Raw genomic sequence first — 24745 nt, 5'->3', positions numbered from 1 at the left:
TAAAATAATACGCATCTACACTACATACAGTACATACATTTTATTTAGTTTTTTTTGGCTGGGTATTTTAAATCAATCCCTTTCAACTACTATGTACAAATACATAAATAATAATTGTTATTATTATTAATTAATATATTCTATATTTATATTTTTATTTATATAGTTATCAATTATCGGTTCTTATCTAATTGAATCATATTTACTATAAATATATATATATATATATATATATATATATATTTATATATATTTGTTTATTATTTAGTTCGGTTATAATCGGTTCAGTCAAAAAAGCTATTGGATGCATGATAATTATACAGAAGCTTTTTTTTGGGTAAAAAAAAAAATATTTTTGAAAGGTCTTGTTAAAAAAGTATTTTTCCAGGGCATTGCAAAAAATTGCTAATTACAAAAAAAATCGCTGAAAAAACTTCTAGAACTCTATCCGACTAAAAAAAAATTTGAAACCCCTCGTAGAATTTAGTTCCCAAAAAATTATCATAATTGTCGGGAGAGATTAATTGAACAGTAATATGATCCAGATGACAATAATATCTCTTAGAACTGTACACTAATTACAAGACATAAGTCTGCTTATTGTCGGGTCACAATGAAAATTTACTCATCACTAAACCTCGTGCCTTTTGGACATCGATCACACTCGCGGTGACTTTCCTTCCGCCTCACTCGGATGCGGCGACCTCTGGTCCGAGTGCGAGGACACTGAGGACGACGGCGATACCTCCGACGGCGTCATCAGGCCTCCACTATTGTTATTACTACTACTATTATTATTATTATTATTATTGTTATTACTACTATTATTTGCATTATTACTATTATTATTATTATTACTATTATTAGAATTGGTACTGCCATTAAGGGGGAAGGGCTTGACAGTGATACTGGTGGAGACAGCGGGCGGCGTTGAAGTCAGCATGCTCGCAGGTACTGAATTTGGCGGGAGTCCAAGACCCCCAAGGGTCCGCGAGTAAGACTCTAGGAAAGCCATGTCCCCGGAGCCGAGCTGCGAAGCTGCACCGTAGAAGTTGCGGTAGAAGTCCGGATGATGCCTGACGTACTGAGTCCCAGAGATGGCTGGATGTATATGATGATGTGGGGGGAACCGGTTCGCCAGGGGACTGACGATCTTGCCACCTCCTGGAGAAGACTGGTAGGGATTCCCGAGGCCTGTAAGCGCGGCACTAGAGGGCACTATGGGACTATCGGCGTCTTTGCTAGCCATGTCCGCCAGAGACCAGATTCGAGGCTTAGCGTTTTCCGTCGAGTTGCCGCTGGAGGTGCTGGTTGAGGTCGGCAAATGGACTGGGCCCGTCGGCGAGGTGCTTTCGGGAGACGGATGGCGCAGAAGCCGGTTGTGGGCACTGAGATACGCCGGGTGTTGGAGCTGGAGTGGGTGCCGAGGGGGCTCTCGTTGATCGTAGAGACACTCGGGACTATCGGGCCCACTGTCCGCACGAGATTCCGACCACTCGCTCTCCTGGATGCGGCTCTGAAGTCCACTTCCTGTCGAGGGGTGTAGGAGGTCCAGACGATTCGTGGGTCGCTCGCCGTCTTCTGATGATCCCGTTCCTGAGTCTTTGGAATCTGGAGCAGAAATAATAAATTGGTTTGTTAATTTTTTTATTTAGTAATCATTAGAAATGGGGGGTGGGTGGGGGAGGAACTTACCAAGTCGATCTTTCTCGTCGACGCTCTTGCGACCGCTGTCATCGTCATCATTATTGTTATCCTCGTCCTCGACTCTGTTCCGTGGCTCCCACGTCATTTTGTTTTCCTTCTTAAGTCTTCTCCTCGCGTTCGCGAACCACGTGGACACTTGGGTCAACGTCATCTTGGTTATTATCGCGAGCATTATCTTCTCACCTTTCGTCGGGTAAGGGTTTTTCTTGTGCTCGTTCAACCAGGCCTTGAGGGTGCTCGTCGTTTCGCGAGTCGCGTTTTTTCGTCGCGCGCCATTTAAATCCATTCCATATCTGCAATCAGAATAAAAATATTCGAGCCGTTTAGACATTGATTTTTTAAAATAAATAGACGTTATATATGCTCGTTGGAAAGGAAATTTAATTTCCCACAATTTTTGTCTCTTATAAAATTTTTCTAAAATCAAAAGTTTAAAAGATACAGTCCCTGGAACAACGATTTGACGTTTCCAGATTTTTTTGGAGCCAGAAATTTTTTCCAATCATTTAAATGACTGTAACGTAAAAAATATTGATTTTAGAAAATTTTTCACTCATACAAAAGTTGTAGGAAATAAAATTCCCTTTCCAAAACTCATACTAAACATTTCGATATTTAAAATATTTAATGAGATATCGCTAATCAAAGTATCAAGTACTGAAATAAATACTTAAGCTGGAAAATATAATACGCAGGATAAATTTAACGGAAAAGTTATCCAATAGCTTGATATCATAAGATTCGAAACTCCTTAAAAGGAAAAATAAAAAATCAGAGAAGCTGGATACCAGCTCAGATCTTTATCTGGCAATTTAACCTTTTTCCCGTCCTCGTTGACCCTCTGCGAGGCTTCTGAGCATCTCGACTCATCTTATTCGCCCTCTCGCTTACCTCAGCCTCATTTCATACTATTTACTTGCTCCAACTTTCTTAAAGACTCACAGATACAGGCAGAGTAGAGTCTGCACTGCGACTGAGACCCTCTACTGACTCTTTCTATTTTATCCCGTTTATCCCATTACTAAAAAAAGAAGACCCCTTATCAAAGATTAAACTTGATGCTGAATCGACAGAATTGAAATTAAATTTTCCTACATCTGTACTCTGCAAATTAATTATTTAATTAAACTAAAAAATTATAAAGTCTCATTTTAATTTCAATTTCAATGAATTTTTTTCTTCAACGCGAGTTTATTTGTTTATATAACAGGCAATAAAAAGTTGTCGCATTATTAAGTCGTCTTGGTGAATAATAAAAAGAGAAAAAAAAATCTTTTAAAAGTGACGGATGTTTGAGTGGCAACATTATTGAACTTTATTTCTCATTTCACGCGCATGAGAATAGAGACCCGGTGGATCGAATGTATAGAGGTGAAGCTGCTATGGAGGTTGAGATGTGTAGGGATCGAGTGCAGAGATGAGTGTGGTACAGAGCAGAACAGAGCAGAGAGGCGAGAAGTTGCAGACAATGAGGGATGGGGAATTAATAAAACTGTCACTTATCCACGGCAAACCCCTGGGACGGGAGAGAGCAACGGTCGTATTCTCTCAGCTCTGCTCTGTACCACGCGGTATTGAGTCTACCAGAGAACGCGAGCTACAATCAGAATGACAACAAGCGAAAAAGATCCTTTGTACTCGATACTTTTTCCACTCCCGCAGTCAAAATTTTAATTTTATGAAAAAAGAGCCATTAATTTCGGCAGGAGTTTTAAAACACGAATTTCTGGAAGGATGTTGAAATTTTGGGGCCTTGGATAATTTTCAGGAGGTCCAAAATTTCGGGCATCAGTTGACAGATTTAGGTTTTGAACACTGAAAAATCTAAATAAAGTAGAAAATTACAACTTAAGTCGCTGAAATTTTTTTTTACAGGATTTCAAATCAGAAAATTCGTAGAAAATACTGAAATAGTGAATTTTCAGTTTCAAACCTGCAGAAAATTTATTTTCGAGCTTCAATCTACTCAAATTTTGCTTGCGCACATTGAAGGATACTTAAAGTATGAAGTCAAAATTTAGATCACTAGAATTTTTAACTTCCCGCCATGAAAACTGAAAATTTTCGAAAAAAGGCAAGTTATGGTTTTCGGTCTAATTTTCGAAAATTGAGTTTTTATCAGAAAAAAATTCTGATACCCCCCGAGGTCTTCGAGCATTCATCAGACGCCTTTAGTTTGATCAGGTTGCGCAGGTTTTTCGCAGGTTCAATCGTTTTTCCGATATTTTTCCGGATTTAAAATCAAAAGATCCGTAAAAAATATCGAAATAGCCGATTTTGACCTTTGATTCTCCGAAATTTCACTTGTGGACATTCTAGGACACCTGAATTAAGTATCAGAGTACAAGAATCACCATAAATTTTTTTCGCCTGACAAAAAATCTGAAATGATTTTCCTCTTACGATCCATTAATAAATGAATAAGTCTTACGCCGCCTATCCAATTACTGAGACAATTAAACAAATAAAGTGTTTATTAATTCATTACAATGAATAAACAAAGTTCTAAAAGGAAACTTCTGAAAAGGAATTCCACCCCGTGAGGGAATTTCCAGTCAGGCCAAACTCGAGTATACGCGTGTGTAGAGCTAAAATATAAACACGAGAATAAAGATTAATAAAAATGATAAACTCTCACACGAGTAAGACGGCGTTGTAGAGACACATGGACAGGAATAAAAGCCCAGAAAAAAATAAAATAAAATAAAGTAAAGTAAAGTAATGTAAAGTAAGCGAAAAGGGGAGGAAATGGCGGCGAGCGGCTCAACCGCTTTCTCCCCCAGTGTTTGCGAGTGGCAAATGGCGTTCTGCAGTTATTTTAAAATTCACCCGGGTATGAGTAACTACGTCTCTTTCATCCCTCTTACAGACCTCCCCCTCCCGCTCTCTTTCTACGGCCTCAATTCCCAGCAGGGTGGCGGATTAAAAAATCAGAGTGGAAGCTTGTTTCTCATGATAACAGTCCGGACAACGTCGACTCTATTTTATTTTTTATTTTATATATATATATATTTTTTTTTTATTATCATTTCATTCTCTTTTAATTTAACTTCTCCGTCACATCGATTCGCCGTCGTCATATAAGCCATCACGAGATTCACGACAAGGCTGCGAATTTTACGACAGTTCCCATCACTCTAGAGTAAACTAGATAGAGAAGAGGAGGAAGAGGAGTAGGGAAGAATTAGCGAATTGTTTTCCATGTGAAGCTTTCATTTTTTTTTTCAGCTTTTTTTTTTTCTTTTTTTTTTTTTTTATAAATTCTCAATTCCTCCTCGCTTTACTCTATTTCGTTTTTAGTCTCATCAGGGAGTACAGTTAACTCAACTCCATATGTATAAATGTCGCACGCAACTGTGTCTGTGTGTGTGTGAGTGTAAATGAGAGCAACCCTTTCCTCTCATGCGCGAAAAGCGATCGCATCAACTGCTTGTTTCCATGGCGATTGCTAATCGGGCTGTGCTCGAGCCCGTCCCTCTCGGTACATCCACCAACACCCCTTTTTACTCCACCCTGCTCGCGAGGTACCGAGTCGTTGGCAAGTCAAACTGCCAGTTTATACCGAGTGTATTCCAACTAAAACTAAAACTCCAACCCCATTCCTGTTCCTGTTCCTGTTCCTATCCCTCCTCTGTCGCCCTCTGACTCGACTGTGCGACCTACAGGTATTTTTATGTTTTTTTAATTTGTCATCGGCAATCACGATCATCTGGTTGGATTGTTGGTGGTGTTGAGGATCGGCATGGAGGCTTTTTGTAAGATGGAGTGCTGGGTTGTCATTGAGGGGCTTCGTGACAGGTGTGCTAACTCCGCCCCTTTCCCAGCACATCTAGGGCTTCTTTAAGAATGGGTGGTATTTCAGCTAAGTGTTTTTGTAATGGATGTATGGAGACATTCTGATGGGGTAATTTTGTTGTGCTGACTCGCGGACATGATTCACCAGGGGGTGGCCTCACGTTTGCTTCTAAGGGCGGGATTTTTTTCACAGTTTTCTGTCAATAGTAATTACTTTATTTTTTACACATTCTACAGAGGGGTAAACTGGACACTTTGTAATTTTGGGGTAAGATGGACAGTTTTTTTACTAATTGCTAAATAAGTAAAACTTGAGGCAAAATTAACGAAAATTAAAATTTAAAAAATTTTTTATATTGAGGTAATATGACCACTGATAAAAATTAATTACGAGATAAAAGGATCATTCAAAATGAATAATTCACGTGGGGTAGAATGGGCCAGTAAATATGAAATAATTTTTTTAAAAAAATTGACAATAAATAAAAATTTATAAATAAATTAAAAAAATGTCAATTTGTAAGGGTGAAAAATGGCTCTAAATTTAACGGACAAAATATGATATTTTAACAAGACTAACGAGCATGCTCGCTGCTGTCGCGTCTCATCAGCCTCGAACCATTACACACATTCTAGAACACCCTGAACTGACATACGACAATTTAATGACAGGGAATTTCTACTCCCACATGTCTACACATACTACCGAGTCCACGCAGATCTCACAGCGTCAACTTATCACAAAATTAATAGAAAGGGTCCTCTGGTGATTCTATCCGGCGATCCACCAGCCAGATCATCAGAAATCTATTATACATTAACTTCTCCTAGGGGACAATCGCGCCGTATTGGGAAACATTCAAACACTCGGCTCATGCAAATTGCTCCGCAATGTGTCTCGACCCACCGATTAAATCATTAATCTTGTTTTCTGTCCTGCAAATAATAATTGCCAAGTAAATAAAATAAATGATTAATTGAGTCCGCGAGCGAAGATGTCAGAGTATAGGAGGTCTGGGGCACGACGGACCCATTAAAAAATTTTCTAAAAAAAGCAGGTTTCTTATTCGTCATCGTCATGTTATATATATTGTATATATATTTATAAGTCATATGTTAACAATTAAATAAAATGTGTTGGCATATTAATAAAATAATAATGTGCGGCAATATATTTAAATATATAATTTCATATGTGTTGAGATTGCGTTAGCAAGGATATATGTTTGGTCAGCGGGCGTTTAAATTCGTGGTGACACTGTATGTCGTTATATAGCAGTAACAATGCGCACGTGCATTGCGATACATTATAACGAACCAAGGAACAGTGGTTTGTCGTGGTATAGAGTCTTGCTGTACTGCTCGTGCCTTTCTTATTGTCTACCCTACATGTCCCCGGAAGCAGGGCCAATCCGGCGGAAAGACGGGATCGTTGACCCGCCACGATCTCGACCTCATCGTAAGTGCATACCAAACTTGCATTTTATTATTATTATTATTATTATTATTATTATTATTTATTTTATTGAACCACTCGATTTTATCATTTATTGACAAGTCCTATAAGTCTTTGAGTTGAGATATATATGATGTAGGAGGATCAGAGGGTGAATTTAATTTTTAAACCTCGGTTTGATGGGAGAATTTCTTTTTTTTTCGGTTTTTTAGTTTTACAGGCTTGTAACTTTGTGAAGATTGAGTGTAGGATAATTTTTGTAAGGAAAAAAGTTGTAGGAAATTTAATGGAGAACAAAAATGTATGGGGAGTAATTAGTGATATTTTTGATATTTAAAAAGATATGACGAGTTTTTGTGAGATGAAAATTTTGGATAGTAGTTTCAAAAATTTGTATTTGACTTTGAATGCTTGTAACTTTGTAAGGATTGAAGTTAGAGTAATTTTTGTAAGGACTGAATTTGTAGGAAATTTTATGAAGAACAAAAAAGTATTGATAGTAATAAGTGATATTTTTGATATTTGTTGAGATATTTTGAATTTAGTGAAAAAGAAACAGCCCACGGTTTTATTGTAACTGCTTGTGAATATTATTCAAAAAATATATATGGAAAAGAATACAAATATATATCAGAAACCGAAGGCCAAGGTATTGAGCACTTAACTCTTGAATTTAAACCAAAGAACCCGCAGCCACGGATTTACTCAACTATAAGCCCACACATCCATCGATCCATCCTTCTATGCATACACTCACACATGTATATAATATATATTATGGAATATTGCGTGTACCGAAAGTCCAAAAGATATTGTAAACTCAACGGAAACACCACGGAATATATTACCATAATTACAAACTCACGTAATCGAGTCGTTCTCAATTTACTTAAATTCCGTTGTAAAACAATAGTGGATTTTTATAAATTTCTTATTATTACACCGATATATATATATATATATATATACATAAACACTGACGTTTATTCAGACGCGAAAGCTTTGATAATGATAATGAGTAATTTATATACTCATTATAAATAAATTTAACTTTAATAATAAACTCTTGTATTTTATTTTTCGTAGCTCCAATAATTAAACTCATTATTTTTATTATTAAATCCTAATTACTTTAATTATTTTCAGTAACAAGGATCAATTAAAAATTTATTTACGAATATTTATTACAATTATTTTAATAATAATTACAATAATTAAAGTATCGAGGTAAAATGGACAGGGTATTCAAATTAAATTATTATAAATTTTTTTGGAGTAAGAAAAAAAAATTTTTTTTTTTACAGTGAAAGAAATGCAAGAATCAAAAATAGAAAATTATTTTTGGTAACACAAATGAAATGTAGTTATAAAATAAGTATGAGTATTATTAGTAGTCAGATCACGTAGTGTGTGCAATGATGTGTAGTCAGTTAGTCACGTTTTGGACGGGTGGAGTGCCACATCATCGCGACACGACGGGACACCAATGAGCCTGAGATATATAATGCAATATACACTGATGTATATGTATATATGTATAATTGTACGAGTAGAAATGACAGTACTATTGAATAGACAATCACTAAATCGAGTAAGTTATGTTTGCGGAGGAGTACAGGAGGAAATTTTGATGTACGATTTGGTAGAGAGGTAAGAGAATGAGGGACTGGGAAAGCGGGACGAGGGGAAGAGGGAGACGAAAATTTGTAGGTTCGATGTATGTACATATGGGGATATATATGTGACGCACTTCCGGCATGTACTGATTTATATGCAAGGAAACGATCAAGTACTACAGCTTGCTTGAGTACGATATTATGTACGTTTCGATCTGGACGCGAGCCGTCGGTTACTTTGTTAACGACTGCATCTGCATTTATATTTTCACTTATTATTATTTCGCTCAAGGTTTTGGTTCAATGGAATTTTTTTTTCGAAACAACGAATTCGACTTTGGAGGAAAATAAATTTATGGGGTTCAGAGATAGAGGATTTTTCATAAGAAGCAAAGTTGTTGGAAATTTTATGAGGAATAATTTATGACAAGTCCTAAGTGATATTTTATATATATATATTTATATTTTAACAAAAATATAAAATTTAAAATTGTGTTTTGAAAAATTTTTTTTTTACTTTCGGCTATAACTTTTTAAGGATCAAAGTGAGAGTAATTTTTGTAAGAAATAAAGTTGTAGAGAATTTAATAAGCAATAAAAAAGTATTTATAAGAATTTTTGATATTTTCAATATTTACTAAGATATGACGATTTTACAAAACTAAACAAATTTTACAATTTGTAATTTTAAATTTTCGCGCCAGTAGTTTTTGAAACAATTGATTTTAAGGTGATTACCATAAGATAAAAATTTGTATAGAATTCAATACATAATGAACAAAAATGTAAATATGATAATTAGCGATATTGTAAATATTTAACGCGATATTAAAATTTTAAATCAATAAAAAAATTTGAATAACAATAGCGGGAAAAAAATTTGAAAATAAAAGTTAAGTTTAAGCAATTGCTGTTGCCCTCTGTCTTAATAAAAAAATATCCAAATTGATTTATAACACGACCTCTTCCCCGTGCATAACGATATATATTTGTACATACATATATATGACACGCGTTACCCACACACTCCCCACATAAGCTGACGGGCGTATACACATACTAGATAAAATAAAAACGCGTAAGAATCGTCGCTGTGAGACAATCGCGGGTCAACCCGGGCGCTAATTTATTACAATGTTTACGTGTTAACTCATCAATAATTTTATCGCCCGAGCACGGATAGGAGAGAAAAATGTATCGACTTTTTTTAAAACTTAAAATTATTTTTAAAAAACTAGACTTATGTCGACATTTAAATAAATACGCGCGGGGTAATGATAGACTGATAATTTTGACCTAAGACCTTATGTCGATAACTAAATAGATTATTTTCCAGAGCAGAACAGTAGAGTGTCGTTGTCGCCTATAAAATATACCCGTTGTCATTTATTAATATTTACTATTTTTTATTCATTTTCCTCTCGATTAAATAAATACGTAAACATACATATATATATATATATATATTTATGTGTGGGTATGTATAGATAAGTATAAATGTGTTATAATTTATTCGAGAATAATATCACACAAGAAAACAGATAATTGAGTCATGAATAACTTACCCGTTGAAGGGATAGCTGGCGAATGCTGCAGCATCGTAAGGATGATATACTGCGGGATACGGCCAGCCAGCTGCACCCGCGGTTAGATTCTCTTTTAGATCGAGACCTGCTGCCTGAAATATCAAGTATTGTTATCATTATTAAGATTATTTAATTATTATTCATTTAAATATTAATATTTTATGATTATTGATTTTAAATTGTAGAGTTGAGAGGACGGAAAATGATGAAATTATAAATTTTCATGTGGGACGGTCACAACTTTTTAACGGTTGGGTTTTGAGTGATGGTTGTAAGGAACAAATTTTTAGAAAATTTTGTGAGGAACAAAAAAGTATTGATTGTCTTTTGTGATATTTTTGATATTTATGGAGATAATTGCGATTTTAATGTGATGGAAAAATTTTTGGAGAAAATGGGGGATATTTTGGAGTTGGGTCGACTATAACTTTTTAATGGTTGGGTTTAGACTAATGGTTGTAAGGAACAAATTTTTAGAAAATTTTGTGAGAAACAAAAAAGTATTAATTGTTTTTTGTGATATTTTTGATATATATGGAGATAATTGCGATTTTAATGTGATGGAAAAATTTTTGGAGAAAATGGGAGATATTTTGGAGTTGGGTCGACTATAACTTTTTAATGGTTGGGTTTAGACTGATGGTTGTAAGGAACAAATTTTTAGAAAATTTTGTAAGGAACAAAAAAGTATTGATTTTTTTTTATGAAATTTTTGATATTTATGAAGATATCTGCGATTTTAATGGAATAAAAAATTTTTGAAAGGATTGGGGAATATTTTGAAGTTGGGTCAACTGTAACTTTTCAACGGTTGAGTTTAGAGTAATAGCCGTCATGAGTTGTTTTGTAGGAAATTTAATGGTGAACAAAAAAGTACTGATAGTAATAAGCGATATTTTTCGTTTTTAACCTCTAAAAGTCTAAAATTTAAAAAAATCTCCAACGTTCAAAAATATTTAAAAAAAGTCTAATTTTTTTCAGGTAAAAAATTTTTTACTTCCAGATGACCAACTAACCCATGAAATTAATAAACTACGTTACAATAAATCGTTCCTCTATTAAAGCGAAAAAAGTAGCACCTGGTAAAGGTGAATCATGAAGGATCGATCATGTTGTCATATTTTTTTATTTAAAAGATTGATATGTATTGATCGTTGCCAAGACAGTACAGAGTACAGAAAGTAATACAGTTTGTAAGATAATGAGCGTTGTCAAGTAAATTGACAGTAACTACATTTTTTTTTCAATCCAGACTAAAATTACAAATAAAAAAAAATTAAGTCTAAAAATTGATCTAATTATCTAGTAAAAAAAAATGATCCATGCAAGATAATTAATTTATTAATTGATATCATCGAGTTATAAATATTTAGGTCATGCCATAAAATAATTTTTACATTTGCACATAATAATTGTTAGTCTGTTCTGAGTTAAAAGTAAATAGTGTGTAGAGCAGACATGTGACGTGTGTGGTCTGATAACTGACTAATAAATGCAATCAGTTAATGAATGCTAATTAAAAATAAAAAATATTGTCTGAAGATTGCATAATAACATTTAAAATTAAATTCAAAAAATAATAATAATAATAATAATACTTACAGTGGGAGCGTAAAAAGGAGTTTGCTCGGCGCCGAGGGCCGGAAAGTACGCGGCCATACCCTCGGATGCGACAGCTGCCGCCGCGGCGGCATAGGGCGTCGAGTACATGGAAAGTGCTGCGGGTGTGATGCCACCGAGACGTTGGTAGCCCGCACCCAGGAGCTCGTACTGACAAGAGCAGATCGACTGTCCAGTGACTGGGTCCGTGAAAATGGGTCTTCCGGTGTCGCAACAGCGTCCGCTGCCCGGTGGACCCGACGGCGGAGGCCCATGCGGCTGCTGGGACGAGGGACTCACTGAGCTCGTGGGACTCCCGGGTGGGCGAATTATCGCACTGGTCACTGCCATCCTCGCGACACTCGACAATGGCGTCAGAGGGTGGTTATCGCCACCGGTTGATGAGACGCCGCTGGTCAGGTGCGATGCCGACGCTGGCGAAGGCGACGATGAGGCTAACGCTCCACTTACTGTTACGGGACACTAGAAAAAAAAAAGATAATTATTATTAAATTTTTTTATTTTTGTCCTAGTAGAGGAAATTTGAATTTTTGATTTTTTTCGAGGGAAACTTTCGGCGGGAAAATTTAAATTTTTCAAATTTTTTTAAACTTGTTACTATGAGGAGCCGTAGAAAAATTTGAATTTCTGTATTTTGAAAAATTTTCAAATTTCAAATACTCCAAATAATTGAAACTTTGAAATTCTCCTGAAAAATTGAAATTTCAGTTAATGGTAAAAAATTTGAGTCATAAACGTTAAGTCTAGAGTGTAAAATGTAAATTTAAAGTGTCACTTTATAAAGAAACTTGGGTAAATAAAATTAAAAACTCTATAACTGATGAAAGTTTTTCAGCTTAAACTTGAAATTTTCCAATCGATTCCCAGGTTCAGTGGAATGAAAATAAAAATTAAAAACACCCGATTCCTCAAAAGGGTAAAAAATTTGAGTGCTCCAGTGAATCCTGGAGAATTCTCAGCAATGAATTTAAATTCAATAAGGCTACATAAGGGCAAATATGAAAAAAGGTGATAAATTATAAATTCAAATGGTTCGAGGAAAAATTGATGTCTGCAATAAAAAGCGTGTCGGTTATCACGCAAAGCCATGAAAAAGAAGGAACAAAAAGTGAATATCCTTGACACGGGTAAGTGCCGATGTACACGAAGACCGCGAACAGCATCAACACCTTGAGCTAACCAACAAGAGAAAAAGGTTAGAGAAGCATCAGAGTACACAGCAATAGCATAGCAGGTGAGTGAGAGTCTGCTGACAAAATGAATTCTCTCATGTAGAATCCAAGCTCGGATCGTTGGAATCCTCAGCAGAGTGTTGGCTGAGGATATCAGCCAGCAGCAGCAGCAGCAGCAGATATATTCGAGAAGTAGAAGAAGAAGAAGAAGAAGAGGACGAGGAGGCGGAAAGGAGGAAGAGGTTAAACGACGAAGCGTGTTTGGTATGACCTGTAGGCCATAATTCAAGGACCTTCGGTGGTAGCCAGCTGAGTTACACCTCACGATCCCATCGTGTGCTGGCTCTTGTCGTCGCCACGGTTTTATAAACCTCGATTATTCGAAATAAAACGGCAACTCTCAACTCATACAACTGTATTTCTCACTTTCTCACTTGTATTTCGCCGATCTACGATAATATTTTAGCTCCCGCGTTAATCTTTCACTCTTTTGCGAGCTTCGAAGAGCTGGTTACTGCATGCATGGGCATACTCTTCGAGCCGACGACAACCACCGACAACCATTGGTATACATTATATTATATATATATGTATATACAACAGGTAAAACTTAAACTGAGACAACAAGAGATGCTAAAGGTGAACAAAATTCAACGTATGGTATCGACGGTACTGTAGGATACAAGATCGCCAGGGACAGATGCGACCCGCCGATTATTGAGCATATGTTTACAGTTATATGAATCGGCTTAGCTACAGATTCACCAAAAGATACTTCGATTTATATAATCATAAATATTTTTCTTATTAATTTTTGCATAAATTTTTTTTTTTTTTTTAAATTCGAGATTTTTGGAATAATTTTGAAGACTCGATTATTTATATAAATTTGAGTAGAAGAATTTAAAAATTCGCGGCTTTAAAAAATTTTTTCAAGAATAATTTTCTGTTTTTACGTCAGAAAAAATTTTAGAATTCAATAAAAAAAAAAAAAAAAGGAAAAAATTCCTTTTGTCACTCTAATTATTCTCGACAAATAATTCCATACCAAAAAACGATCTTTAATCACAAAAAAATGAATACTCAGAAATAAATTATCTCTTTAAAAAAAAAATCCACAGCATTAGTGAAACAGAAATGAGTTTTATTTGTTCTAGAGTATGTTCGCTAATTGGCAATATCCGTGCACACATACTTATATTAATGTGCAATAAGTAAAGAGCTCCAACTTGAGCTCCGACATCGGCATCTTCCGCAGCAGCAGCAGCAACATCAGGATGGTCTTAAATACCGGCCGCTGGATGTTAATAAAGTAAGAAAGTTTTAGCTGAATAAGTAAAGCTAAAGCATCATCACATCACATACTCCCGTGCATGCATACAAGAGAGCATGCAATCCAGCACAGCACTTATATGCACCTCGTTGGCATTTAATTCCTCGTGTAGTTGTTGTCAAGAGCAGCTGCGTGGTAAGCGACAAGCATCAGCGCCTGTCAGAGTTATATGTTGACCAGTTTCCTCGAGTTAAATGCACAAATAACGAATACTTACTATACACACCATATACACACCATGCACACCCAACTACTATCTGTAACTTGCATTAAATCGTATCAAGGCCCGGTTTTAAAATTTTAAATAAAATATAACAGCACCAATACGTTAAATATATTAAGCTTTCTCTCTCACATTATAAATTCCACACACTCCCTCTCCCTCTCCCTCTTACCCTTTTATTATTTTTTTCACTCACTCACGCACAGCATATGTATATATATATATATATATATTGATCTCTGCTAAATAATAAGGACCTACTCAACCAGCGTAATCAATATGACGCACGATTTATGCGGCCTTGATTAACGTCACGTAAGGCTCGAAATAAAAAGAAGAAAAAAAAAAAAATAAATATATAAAATTGATTATGCAAACGCATGCTAATAAGGCACCAATAAGGCAACTGGCTGTACCGAGTCAAAGTGTTTAAATGTTTATTTTATTTAAAAATATATATCTGTATCAATTTTAATGTCTGTAGTGGTAAGGAGGGGGTGGAGGGGGGGAGGCTGTAAGACGAAATTACAAGTTAGATTACTTATGCGACATTTTGTCAGCGGGTATTATTTATTTACAGGCCAGTAGTCACAACAATGTGATGTAATGCTTAATTAATTGATATCCAATTTTATGGTAATTTTTTTAATTTATTGGATTAATATTTATGACTCTTTATTAATTATTTATACGCGATAAGCTCGCGGTGATTGATTTTTTATATGGAGGCTACGAGATAAAAATATTCGATGGGAATTTTTATATTTTTTATTAGAAAATATTGTGACTGAAAATTTATATATATATATTTTTTTTTTTCTAATTTTTGGTTCTGTTGAAATTTAATTTAAATTATAAAAGATAAAAAATTCTAAGCTTCTACTCCTACTCGACTAAATCCGTCCCGAGGTCGCGGGTTCGAATCCCACCGAGATATTTTTTCAACAAAAAAAAAAAATCAATTCATATTTTATTTAGATTGACAGCATGTACTGACAACAAATACCAATAGATAATAAATAAATAAAAGTTGAATGAATGATTAATGCTGACGATTATAAAATATTTAGTAAACAAGCTCTGCAACGGCTTTAAAATAAACAGAAATAAATAAAAAGTGTCGCAATAATCGTGTTATAATTGTAACGGGCATTAGTGTATTATAAAAAGCCTTGACAATTTATAAATTGGAAAAAGAATATGCGAAGCGGCTTATCCTGTAGACACAGATGCGCCGCAATGTTTGCAGCCGGAACATTTGTCACGCGTGTCCTGCAACTTTGAGAGGTAAAAGGGACCGGTTTACTTTCCATTCTATCTCCACTCGTTTATACATCCATATATATATATACATATGCCTATATACATATATAATATTACTCGTTCTCACTTATAGCATAACACAAATCCAATATCAACGTTAGATGGATGTATAGGTTATTGTTGTCTTTTTGGAAGGATCGTCATCGTATGGTTTGTCGCTTTTTGTGTATGCCGATAATGCCCTCTTTGCAACGAGGCCCAGCCAAACAAATATTTACTCCTGAGCAGATTGATGGACCGTCTTGTGTGCTTAGGCCGTCAGCGGTACTTACTTATGTTCCCACACGATATTCGCCCTTTACTCAATCTCTACATTCTCTCTCTCTCTCTCTCTTTCTCTCTACACTGCCCTTAAATATATGTGTATATATGTCCTATATCTTTCTTTCCTCACTTACACTTTAGATTAATATCCGCCAGCACAGAAACAGAGGTAGACCTAGACTTGGACATGGACATGGATCCAGTCCTGGAGTGTGAGAGAGAAACTTTCCCGAGATGCTCTATCTCTTAACTAAACTTCTTCCTCGTGTCTCAGACTTAAACTTTCACCTTTTCGAGTCGATAAACCAAAACCAAAATCAACTCAACGTCAAAGTAATCTCTGCTCTGCTCTACGGCAAATATTTACTCGAGCAGTTTTTCCGAGAATATATATTATGGTTGAACGAGTCAGATAAATACGTGATCGACAAATAATTATCAATTACGACCTAAAGTCGTTTATTATTATTATTTTTTTTAAGTAGGGAGTTAATGAATAGTGTCTTTGTGGGAATGATGTTAATGGTCCAATAAAATATAGATTATTTTTATGAATGAATAATCTTTCAGTTTCACTTGAGAGGATGTTTTTAATAATAACTATGAGCTCGTAAAAATAATTAAACAAAAACGTGTTGGGATGTTTTAAGAACTTTGGTGATTGTGATTCATTTTTTGTTTTCTTTTCCGGTCGGAAATAATGTTCTTTCACTTCTTTTAATGACTATTTTTTTTTTCATGCATGTAGACATGCTCAGATTGATGAAAACAATTATTTCAAGTCTGTGAGATCTGTAATTTTGAATTTCGAGCCTGGGAAAGAAAAATTTTCAAAGCCGGAAAATTAATAATTTTTTAGTTGGCAGTTATTTGATATTCTGGTCGTGAATTAACTTGACTAGAAGGTTCTAATAATTTTTTCCAATAACCTGGGAGTATATAGAAGAGAGCCATAGGAAAATAAAATCGAAATTTCAAAAAAAAAAATTTTTTCAAGCCGAAAATAAGAAGATCCACTAGAATTGTGTAATAGCCCGTGTATTTTTGCTCAGAAAAAAATTTTCTTTCAAACTTTTTCTATAATTTTTTTTTCAAAATCTCATCTACGCATCCTCCAGTATGTGAAAAAAAATATTTCAACCTTCTAAGCTTCGAAATTCGCCTGCAGAATATCATTTTTATCAAAATTTTTATTTCAATTCTTTGTTAAAATTTGTACCTCAATAATTTTAGCCCGTAAAATTTAACTCCTAATTTGAACAAAAATTCAAAAAAGTATAAAATGATGTTCCCAAAAATACCCTAAGCAATTAATCGCTCGTCTTGACAAGGAACCAAAGAAATAAAATGAAATAAAAAATAAAGCAAGTAAAGACAGATTTGAAGATGTTACACGACTACATTACAGACTTGATGTCACACGATACTAACGATTCTCAGTACGAAAAAAAAAAAAAAAAAAAAAGATAACAAACCGACTCGAGTCTCGAACAGTTTAGTTATCAAAAGACGAGTGCTTTACTCCTACATCCGGCATTTGTTTGGCGCTACATGATGAAAGCCGGTAAATAATATTCTCCGAAGCATATATTTTATTGTAAATATATATGTATATGTAAGTATATATGATGACGTTGCCTGTTTAAGAATCTCCGGAGTTTCTCTATTCAGACCTGCTACTTTTATTTAGTCTTGTTTATTTAAAATTTAATAACATCAGCTACAATGTATACAGATATTTATAAATATAATACACTGTGGAGTATATATTTAATATAACGAGACACTTAATCGCGAGTTAACAGACATGGATAACACTTACATTGTATAAGATGATTTTGAGACGTGAAATCTGAGCACCGGAAATGCCACAGTACTGTCAACATATTTTAATGCGTGTGTGTTTTATAACAGACAAAGAGGGAGAGGGAGAGAGTAGAGGCCATGGGATGCAACCCGGTATGCATGGGGACAATAAAAAATTATAGTCAAAAATCAACGAGTTTAGGTGTGCGATAAATATAATATGAGGAAAAACGGATCTGAGTCAGCGAATAGATATGGAATTACTGTATATCTTGAGCTATGATGGCTACTATTCATTTAATTCGCTTTACGTCGTTTTAGCTAAAAGTTCATTTATCGACTCAGCGTTTATTTTATACCGGACGAATGTACACTATTAATTACTAAGTGCTTATGCAGCTTTTATTATTTTTCATTCATAAAATTTATTTATCCAGTCAATGCTCAGTAAAATTTTAAATTTATTTTTTGGACGTTTTTTGTTGGGGTAATTCCGAAAAATTGATTAAATTTTTAATGGAAATTTAATTTTATAATTAATCATTTTTGATTAGTGGAAAAATTCTGACAGTTATTTTTTTAATTAATTAAGGGCTTTGATAATTAAAATTAATAGTTAAAGTTTTTTACGGTTAATAATTATAAGAATTATTTATAAAGCTGTGATAATTAATAATTAATATATTTTAATGAATAAAAATATTTTTTTATGGTTTTTTCAAATTAATTATAAAACAAAATTTTATTGACTAAATTTTGTCGTACCTTAGACTGCAGTAAAATAAAAAATATTAATTACCGCTAAAATAATTATTCACCATAAAATTTTTGAGAATATGTTCAATTTTTTTTTTTTGTATTAAATAAATTAAAATTTATGACCTACGAAATTTATCAGAATTTACTCCAGAACTTGGGTCAAAAAAATTCCTTCTAAAAGTTTTTATTAGTTAACTTAAAAATTTGAGACAATTTTGAACACTGGGTCAATCATTTTTGGAGCTCAATCTCCAAACCATTTTCAAAAATTCTTATAAATAATAAAAAATTATTCAAAATTGGTTTTAAAAATTTGAATGTTCTTAAAAGCATCAAAACCTGAAAAATACTCAAAGTTCAGAATCGGCTCAAATTTTGGTCCACGGTTACGGATTTTTGGTAAAATTTTAAAAGCAAATTTTTTTCACAGAAAATTATTAAAATTAGTAATTAAAAAAAAAGTTTTAAGTCTTTGTCTACTCTATATTTATCAATATCTCGTAACTCGTAATATCTCTCTCAGTAACCTCAGCTAAAAATACAACCATCATATACATTTATATATATTTATATATAAACCAGACAAATTGTCATTTAATTGACGTAAATGATATCCAAGTTAATAATTTACCGAATTATTTATTATTTAATAATAAAAATAAATTAAAGAGATTATTAATAAATGTATGACATAAAAATATATGTCCGACAGTAAGACCTTAGTAATGAGTATAAAAAAATAAAAAAAAATGTTCTTATACTTATTTATGTATGTATTTATGTACATATGTACTAATTAAGTGTCTAGAGTGTAGTAAAGTATAATGTATGTAATATAAAGCTAAAAAATATGTGGAAGCGATGATAATAAATACAATTAAAGAAGTTTATATTTAAAATGCGCTACAAATGCTAACGTTTAAACTTATTAACATGTAAGGACAATACATGCATAATATAAGGGACACGTGATCATTGTCCCTGAGTTACCAATAAAGGTGTGGGTTCAACAGGCGGCTATTGCAATCATACGTGAGTCTAAGAGTGTAAGTGTAAGTGAGTAAGAGTATGTGAGTATGTGCACACCATGTGTCCAATATTGCTAATACGGACAATTGAATTATTACATACATAGTATATATTTCATTTCATTTTTTATAAGTTGATAATTTTGAGACTGATATTGACTTCTTTTTACGGCTGATTTTTAAGTATTACATTAAATTTCTCTTATTTTACGCAACTATAAATACCATCAATTTCAAATTCATTATCAATTTCAAAGTTTAAGTAACAAATCTCGTGCTCCGAATAAATTCTATCAATAACTATTTCTAAACTACCCATATTTCAGATCTATTACACTCAATAATTGTTATAAAATTCTTAAAATAATCTATTTCCTCCATCTTCACACAAAAAATCCATTACTTCAATCAAATATTTAAAGTATCCATTTTTCAAAAATTAACGTCAATTAATTCAAAATCTTATATCTGTTATACAATTAATTATTTTGAAAATTACTTTCCCTCAAATTAGAAATTTTTTTCACATTAAAAAAAAATTCGCTTCAAGATAATAAAAATTCTATTACTATTCAGTAAAAATTGAGTGTGAATGTAGCAGGCATTAGACAAATTCAAAATCATTAATAAATGGAGTGAATAATTAATAAAATCAAATTTTAAAAAAATGGGCATTTGAAAAATTCTTCAATTAATAAGTGCATTTTTTTTAAAATATTTTTTTTTAATTACTTACTCTATTTATTTAAAGTTTTAAATTTGTCTGATGCCTGCTACATTATAAGTATGAATTCAGCAAACCTCAAATTTGAAATTATAAATAAATGGAGTAAATAATTAATAAAATTAAATTAAAAAAAAAAAAAAAATGGGCATTTAATAAATTTTCCAATTAATAAGTGCATTTTTTTTAAAATATTTTTTTTTAATTACTTACTCTATTTATTTAAAGTTTTAAATTTGTCTGATGCCTGCAACATTATAAGTGTAAATTCAGCAAACCTCAAATTTGAAATTATAAATAAATGGAGTAAATAATTAATAAAATTAAATTAAAAAAAAAAAAAAAATGGGCATTTAATAAATTTTCCAATTAATAAGTGCATTTTTTTAAAAATATTTTTTTTTAATTACTTACTCTATTAATTTACAGTTTTAAATTTGTCTGATGCCCGCTACATTCACACTCGTAAAAATTATCAAATTTTTGAAACTCAATGGAACTTAAATTTTTTTTTTGTTAATTAACTTCCTTCCTATTACTCGAACTCAATTACCCAACAAAACTCTCTATTGTCCATTGAATGTTGAATTAAAAAACCGGACTAGTCATAGCGTATAAATAAAACGCATAGAAAATAGTCACCAATTAATTTAACGTATCGTCTATTGTCTTGACCCTGCATTCTCCCGTCCGTTGTTATCATTGACCTCCTACCTCGTCCTCATCCTCATCCTCATTCTCACCCACACTCTCTCTTTCTCTTTCTCTCTCCCCCTTCTCCTTCTCTCCTCTCCTCTATACCCTCTGTTCGTAATTATTAAACAATAACAATAACAATAATATTGACAACAACAAATTTATCGTAACTCGGCAAGTAAAAAATAATTCTCGCATGTTTATGATAACTAACTCATTATACTACACCAGTATGTCGCCTAATAGCAAATTTATCACGTACTAACTTCCAATTTGCTCAATTACTCATAAAAAAAAAAAAGTAAATAAATTAACAAGACAATTTACAAATGTCATAAATTTATGACTTTTTTTCCACTCGAATTTTTTCTTCATAAAATCTATTTCTTATTTAACAGTAAAAAAAAAAAAAAAAAAAAAAAAAAAATTACCTGTAAATTTGGTGATCCACGATAAGAGAACTGTGACATGTTGTGTCGGCCACTGAGGGCCGTGATTTTCGTAATTCGCTACGCAATCATGATTAAAATAATTAAAACCACCTGGTTAACATCAAGTACTTTTTAAAATTTATTCTTTTCAATTAAAAAAACTCACTATCCACGAATCACTTGTTTTAAAAAACAAAAAGTGATGATCATGATATCGGAGTTTTAAAACCAATTTTCTAAAATAAAAATAATAAAAGGTATCCAAGTTATCACAGAAACTTCACTCACAGTAAATAAAAAAGACACTTGCCACTGGTATTTAAATAAATAATAATAATAATCACTGGATAAATAATAATAATTATTTAAATAGAGATGTATGACATAAATCCACGGACACCATAACAGTAATAAAGTGTAAGGTAAGGTAAGAATGGATACTGGAAAGCGAGTAGACAATCTGACGGTCCGTTGATCCGATCGACGCGCCAGCTATGATCGGTCGCGACTATCCACCAGCGAATCGTCGTGTTCTTTTCGATGGAATCCGGTTCGGTCTTGGTGTAGTCTGTAGTGCGACGGCGAGTGGGACGAGGACCGACAGTGTCGCCCGTGTCGAACTCGGTATATTGTCTGGAGTCGGGCTCCGGGTGTAGTGGGAGAGAGCGATCGTCTCGCGGAACCGCGACACCAGACCGCCAAGAGTGTCGAGGATCAAGAGTGCAGGGGCTGGCTGGGGTGGGGGTGAAACGGTCACTGCTGTCAACACTTTTAATCCGCACTCGGGTTTAATAATCGATTTATTATTAACAATTATTATTATTTATTATTTATTAACTGTTCTGATGAGTGATGAGTGATGACTGATGACTGATGAGGCTCCGATGAGACTCGTGTTGGGCGCCAAGTACTAACTGGCTTTGGAATTGTATCCGCGACACTGTACACCGAGAGTTAGTAGTAGCAGGAGTATTAGTTGTTGTAATAGTAGTTGTTGTAGTTCCTGTAGTTGTTGTAGTAGTGGTCGAAGTAGTATAAGAGAGAGACGCAGGCGTTCAACTACGGGTTCCCGTGTAACGCGGTAGCACTTGAACGCGGTGTTCTATCTCGCTTACAGTCTCAACTCAGTTGCTGGTGTGCGCTCCTCAGCCTCAACCGCCTCAACTCGTATCTGTATCAGTGTTACGGGAGTAGACCGAGTGAGCGAGCAAACTGCTACGTTACCACTACTAGCGCCACTGACTAGAGTCTATACATAAAAATACGCCCTCGCTGCGGGCGTTTTTTTAACTCTGGTCATCCCAGAGGGGCGGGTTTACCAATACGAGGTGTTGCTGACTACTGACTTGCTTCGACTCACACACTGACTCGACTACTGATACACACACTGGTGAGTGAGCAAACGAGTGATACAGAGAGGGACAGACAAAGAGGGAGAGAGGGAGAGAGAGTCATAAACGACGCCGATATTATTAACAGGCTCTGTACTGTAGCGCTCTACTCTGTAGCTATTAACACACGTATCTGTAGTACACAAGGTGGCATGGGGTATATACGAGTAGTCAACGGTTGTTGCGGCGGTGGTGGGATCACCGTTTATTTTTCCCGGGCGATACGAGGTAGGATCGGTAGGAGGTCCTAGGCACGCGGCGAGCTAAAGAGGTGGGGGCCAGGTGTCACAGAGATCCTCAGCTAACGGACATGACGACTATCACGAGTAGTATAGAAGGATAGAGTAGCTAAAGCGGTTACCAGCAAACGCTGCAATAAAATATGCTCCGACTTACTTCCCGGTTTATTCCTTACGCTGGAGAGGGTGGGGACAAGGGGAGGTACTTGTGGATCACTGGAGGGGAAAAATTGTTTACTATTTAGTTCGATAGATTGGTAAGTTCGCTGGCGGCGCTGCCGATTCGGGTTTCGGTGACTCGAGGGGTGTAGATTTTTTTATTACTCATTAGCTTTTATTTTTGGTAATTTTAAGTAGAAATTTTGAAATTTATTCCTGCGAGGATTTGCGGAGTTGAGCGCTCGAGTGAAACTGAAAGCGGTCGGCAGACTCTGCTTTGAACTCTGCTCTGCTCTGTGTGCTTTGCTTTGCTTTGCTTTCGGTTGAAAGTATTTGTGAGACATAATAACAAGTTGTGTGGTGTAGGCAGTAAGTAGTAGGTAGAGTTGGGTTTTTTCCCCTACACGGGGCGCGGACAAGCCACGCTCCGCCTTCTGAACCTCCGCCTTCTCGGTCTCTTCCCCTACTAAAATCCCGGCTTATTCTACTCTTACATTGTTTTTTTAAAATACCCCTTTTTAGTTTTATTTTACCCAACCCCCACTCCAGGGACTGAGGAGTATGTAAAGGTGTATTGTAGAGTACGCGAGCGCCCATTTAATGCAGAACGTCGATGTGGACTTGTCGGTACTTGGCACTCTTGCCTGAGGTTAGCGGGGGCGCCTCGGGGTGGAAAAGACCGAGAGGAGAGACAGATACTGAGAGAAGGAGGAAGAAAAGGAGAAGGAGAACAAGGAGAAGGAGAAGGTGAATAAGAAGGTAAGGAGGGGAGGGGTGGGGGTGAAGAGGGGGTGAATAAAACGACGACGACGACAAAGGCACACTGAAGCATGCCGAGATGTGAAACATTAGTGTACCGTTTGTTAACACCGCAGTCTACACACAACCGTGGCGCTTTACTTGCACACACAACAAACTGTCGTGCTTTAACGAGCCCCCAAACCCAACACCCAACACCCGCTGGCGTTTCTTGCAGTCGACGGGCTCAAGACGCCGGTGGAGTATTGGTCGATGTAGACGCTTGTACACTTATACTGATACTATTTGCCGTGTAAAAGGGTATAAAAGCTGTTGTGTGTGTGTGCGAGTGTGTGTGTTGGACGTGTGTAGGTGGGTGAGTATAGTGAGAGGGGAGAAATGTAAGAGGGGGATGTGGTAAACGTGTTTGTTGGAACTTGATCGTTTTGAGACAATTCGGAGGTTTATTTCAAAGTACAAGTACCCATTGAGATTTCGAGAAATGTTTGCTGGGTGTTTGATCGTTAATATATGTACGTTCAGCTGTATTTATTTTATTGGGAGATTTTATTGTTGAGAGTTTCAATTGAATAAATTAATTTAAGCTTTCGTTTGTGGAAATTATTTTTTTTGATCGTCGACGTGGGCCGACACGATTGTTAATAAAATAAATAAATAA

The 24745-nt window shown here is 34.8% G+C and overlaps 1 protein-coding gene across 1 annotated transcript; it reads right to left on the bottom strand.

Moving 5' to 3' along the window:
* Window positions 1–273: 273 nt before the first annotated feature.
* LOC103575651 (iroquois-class homeodomain protein IRX-2) lies at window positions 274–22675 on the bottom strand. Its single transcript, XM_008555506.2, has 5 exons — window positions 21540–22675; window positions 11763–12242; window positions 10140–10252; window positions 1696–2000; window positions 274–1611 (listed from the first exon to the last, which is right to left on the bottom strand). The coding sequence occupies exons 1-5, from the start codon at window positions 21576–21578 to the stop codon at window positions 659–661; spliced, it is 1890 nt and encodes a 629-aa protein (XP_008553728.1). The 5' UTR covers window positions 21579–22675; the 3' UTR covers window positions 274–658.
* Window positions 22676–24745: the final 2070 nt, after the last annotated feature.

The sequence above is a fragment of the Microplitis demolitor genome, chromosome 6, assembly GCF_026212275.2.
Source record: "Microplitis demolitor isolate Queensland-Clemson2020A chromosome 6, iyMicDemo2.1a, whole genome shotgun sequence".
Lineage (NCBI taxonomy): Eukaryota > Metazoa > Arthropoda > Insecta > Hymenoptera > Braconidae > Microplitis > Microplitis demolitor.
The sequence above is the reverse complement of the archived record's forward strand: the minus strand, read 5'-3'. Positions and strand labels throughout refer to the sequence as shown.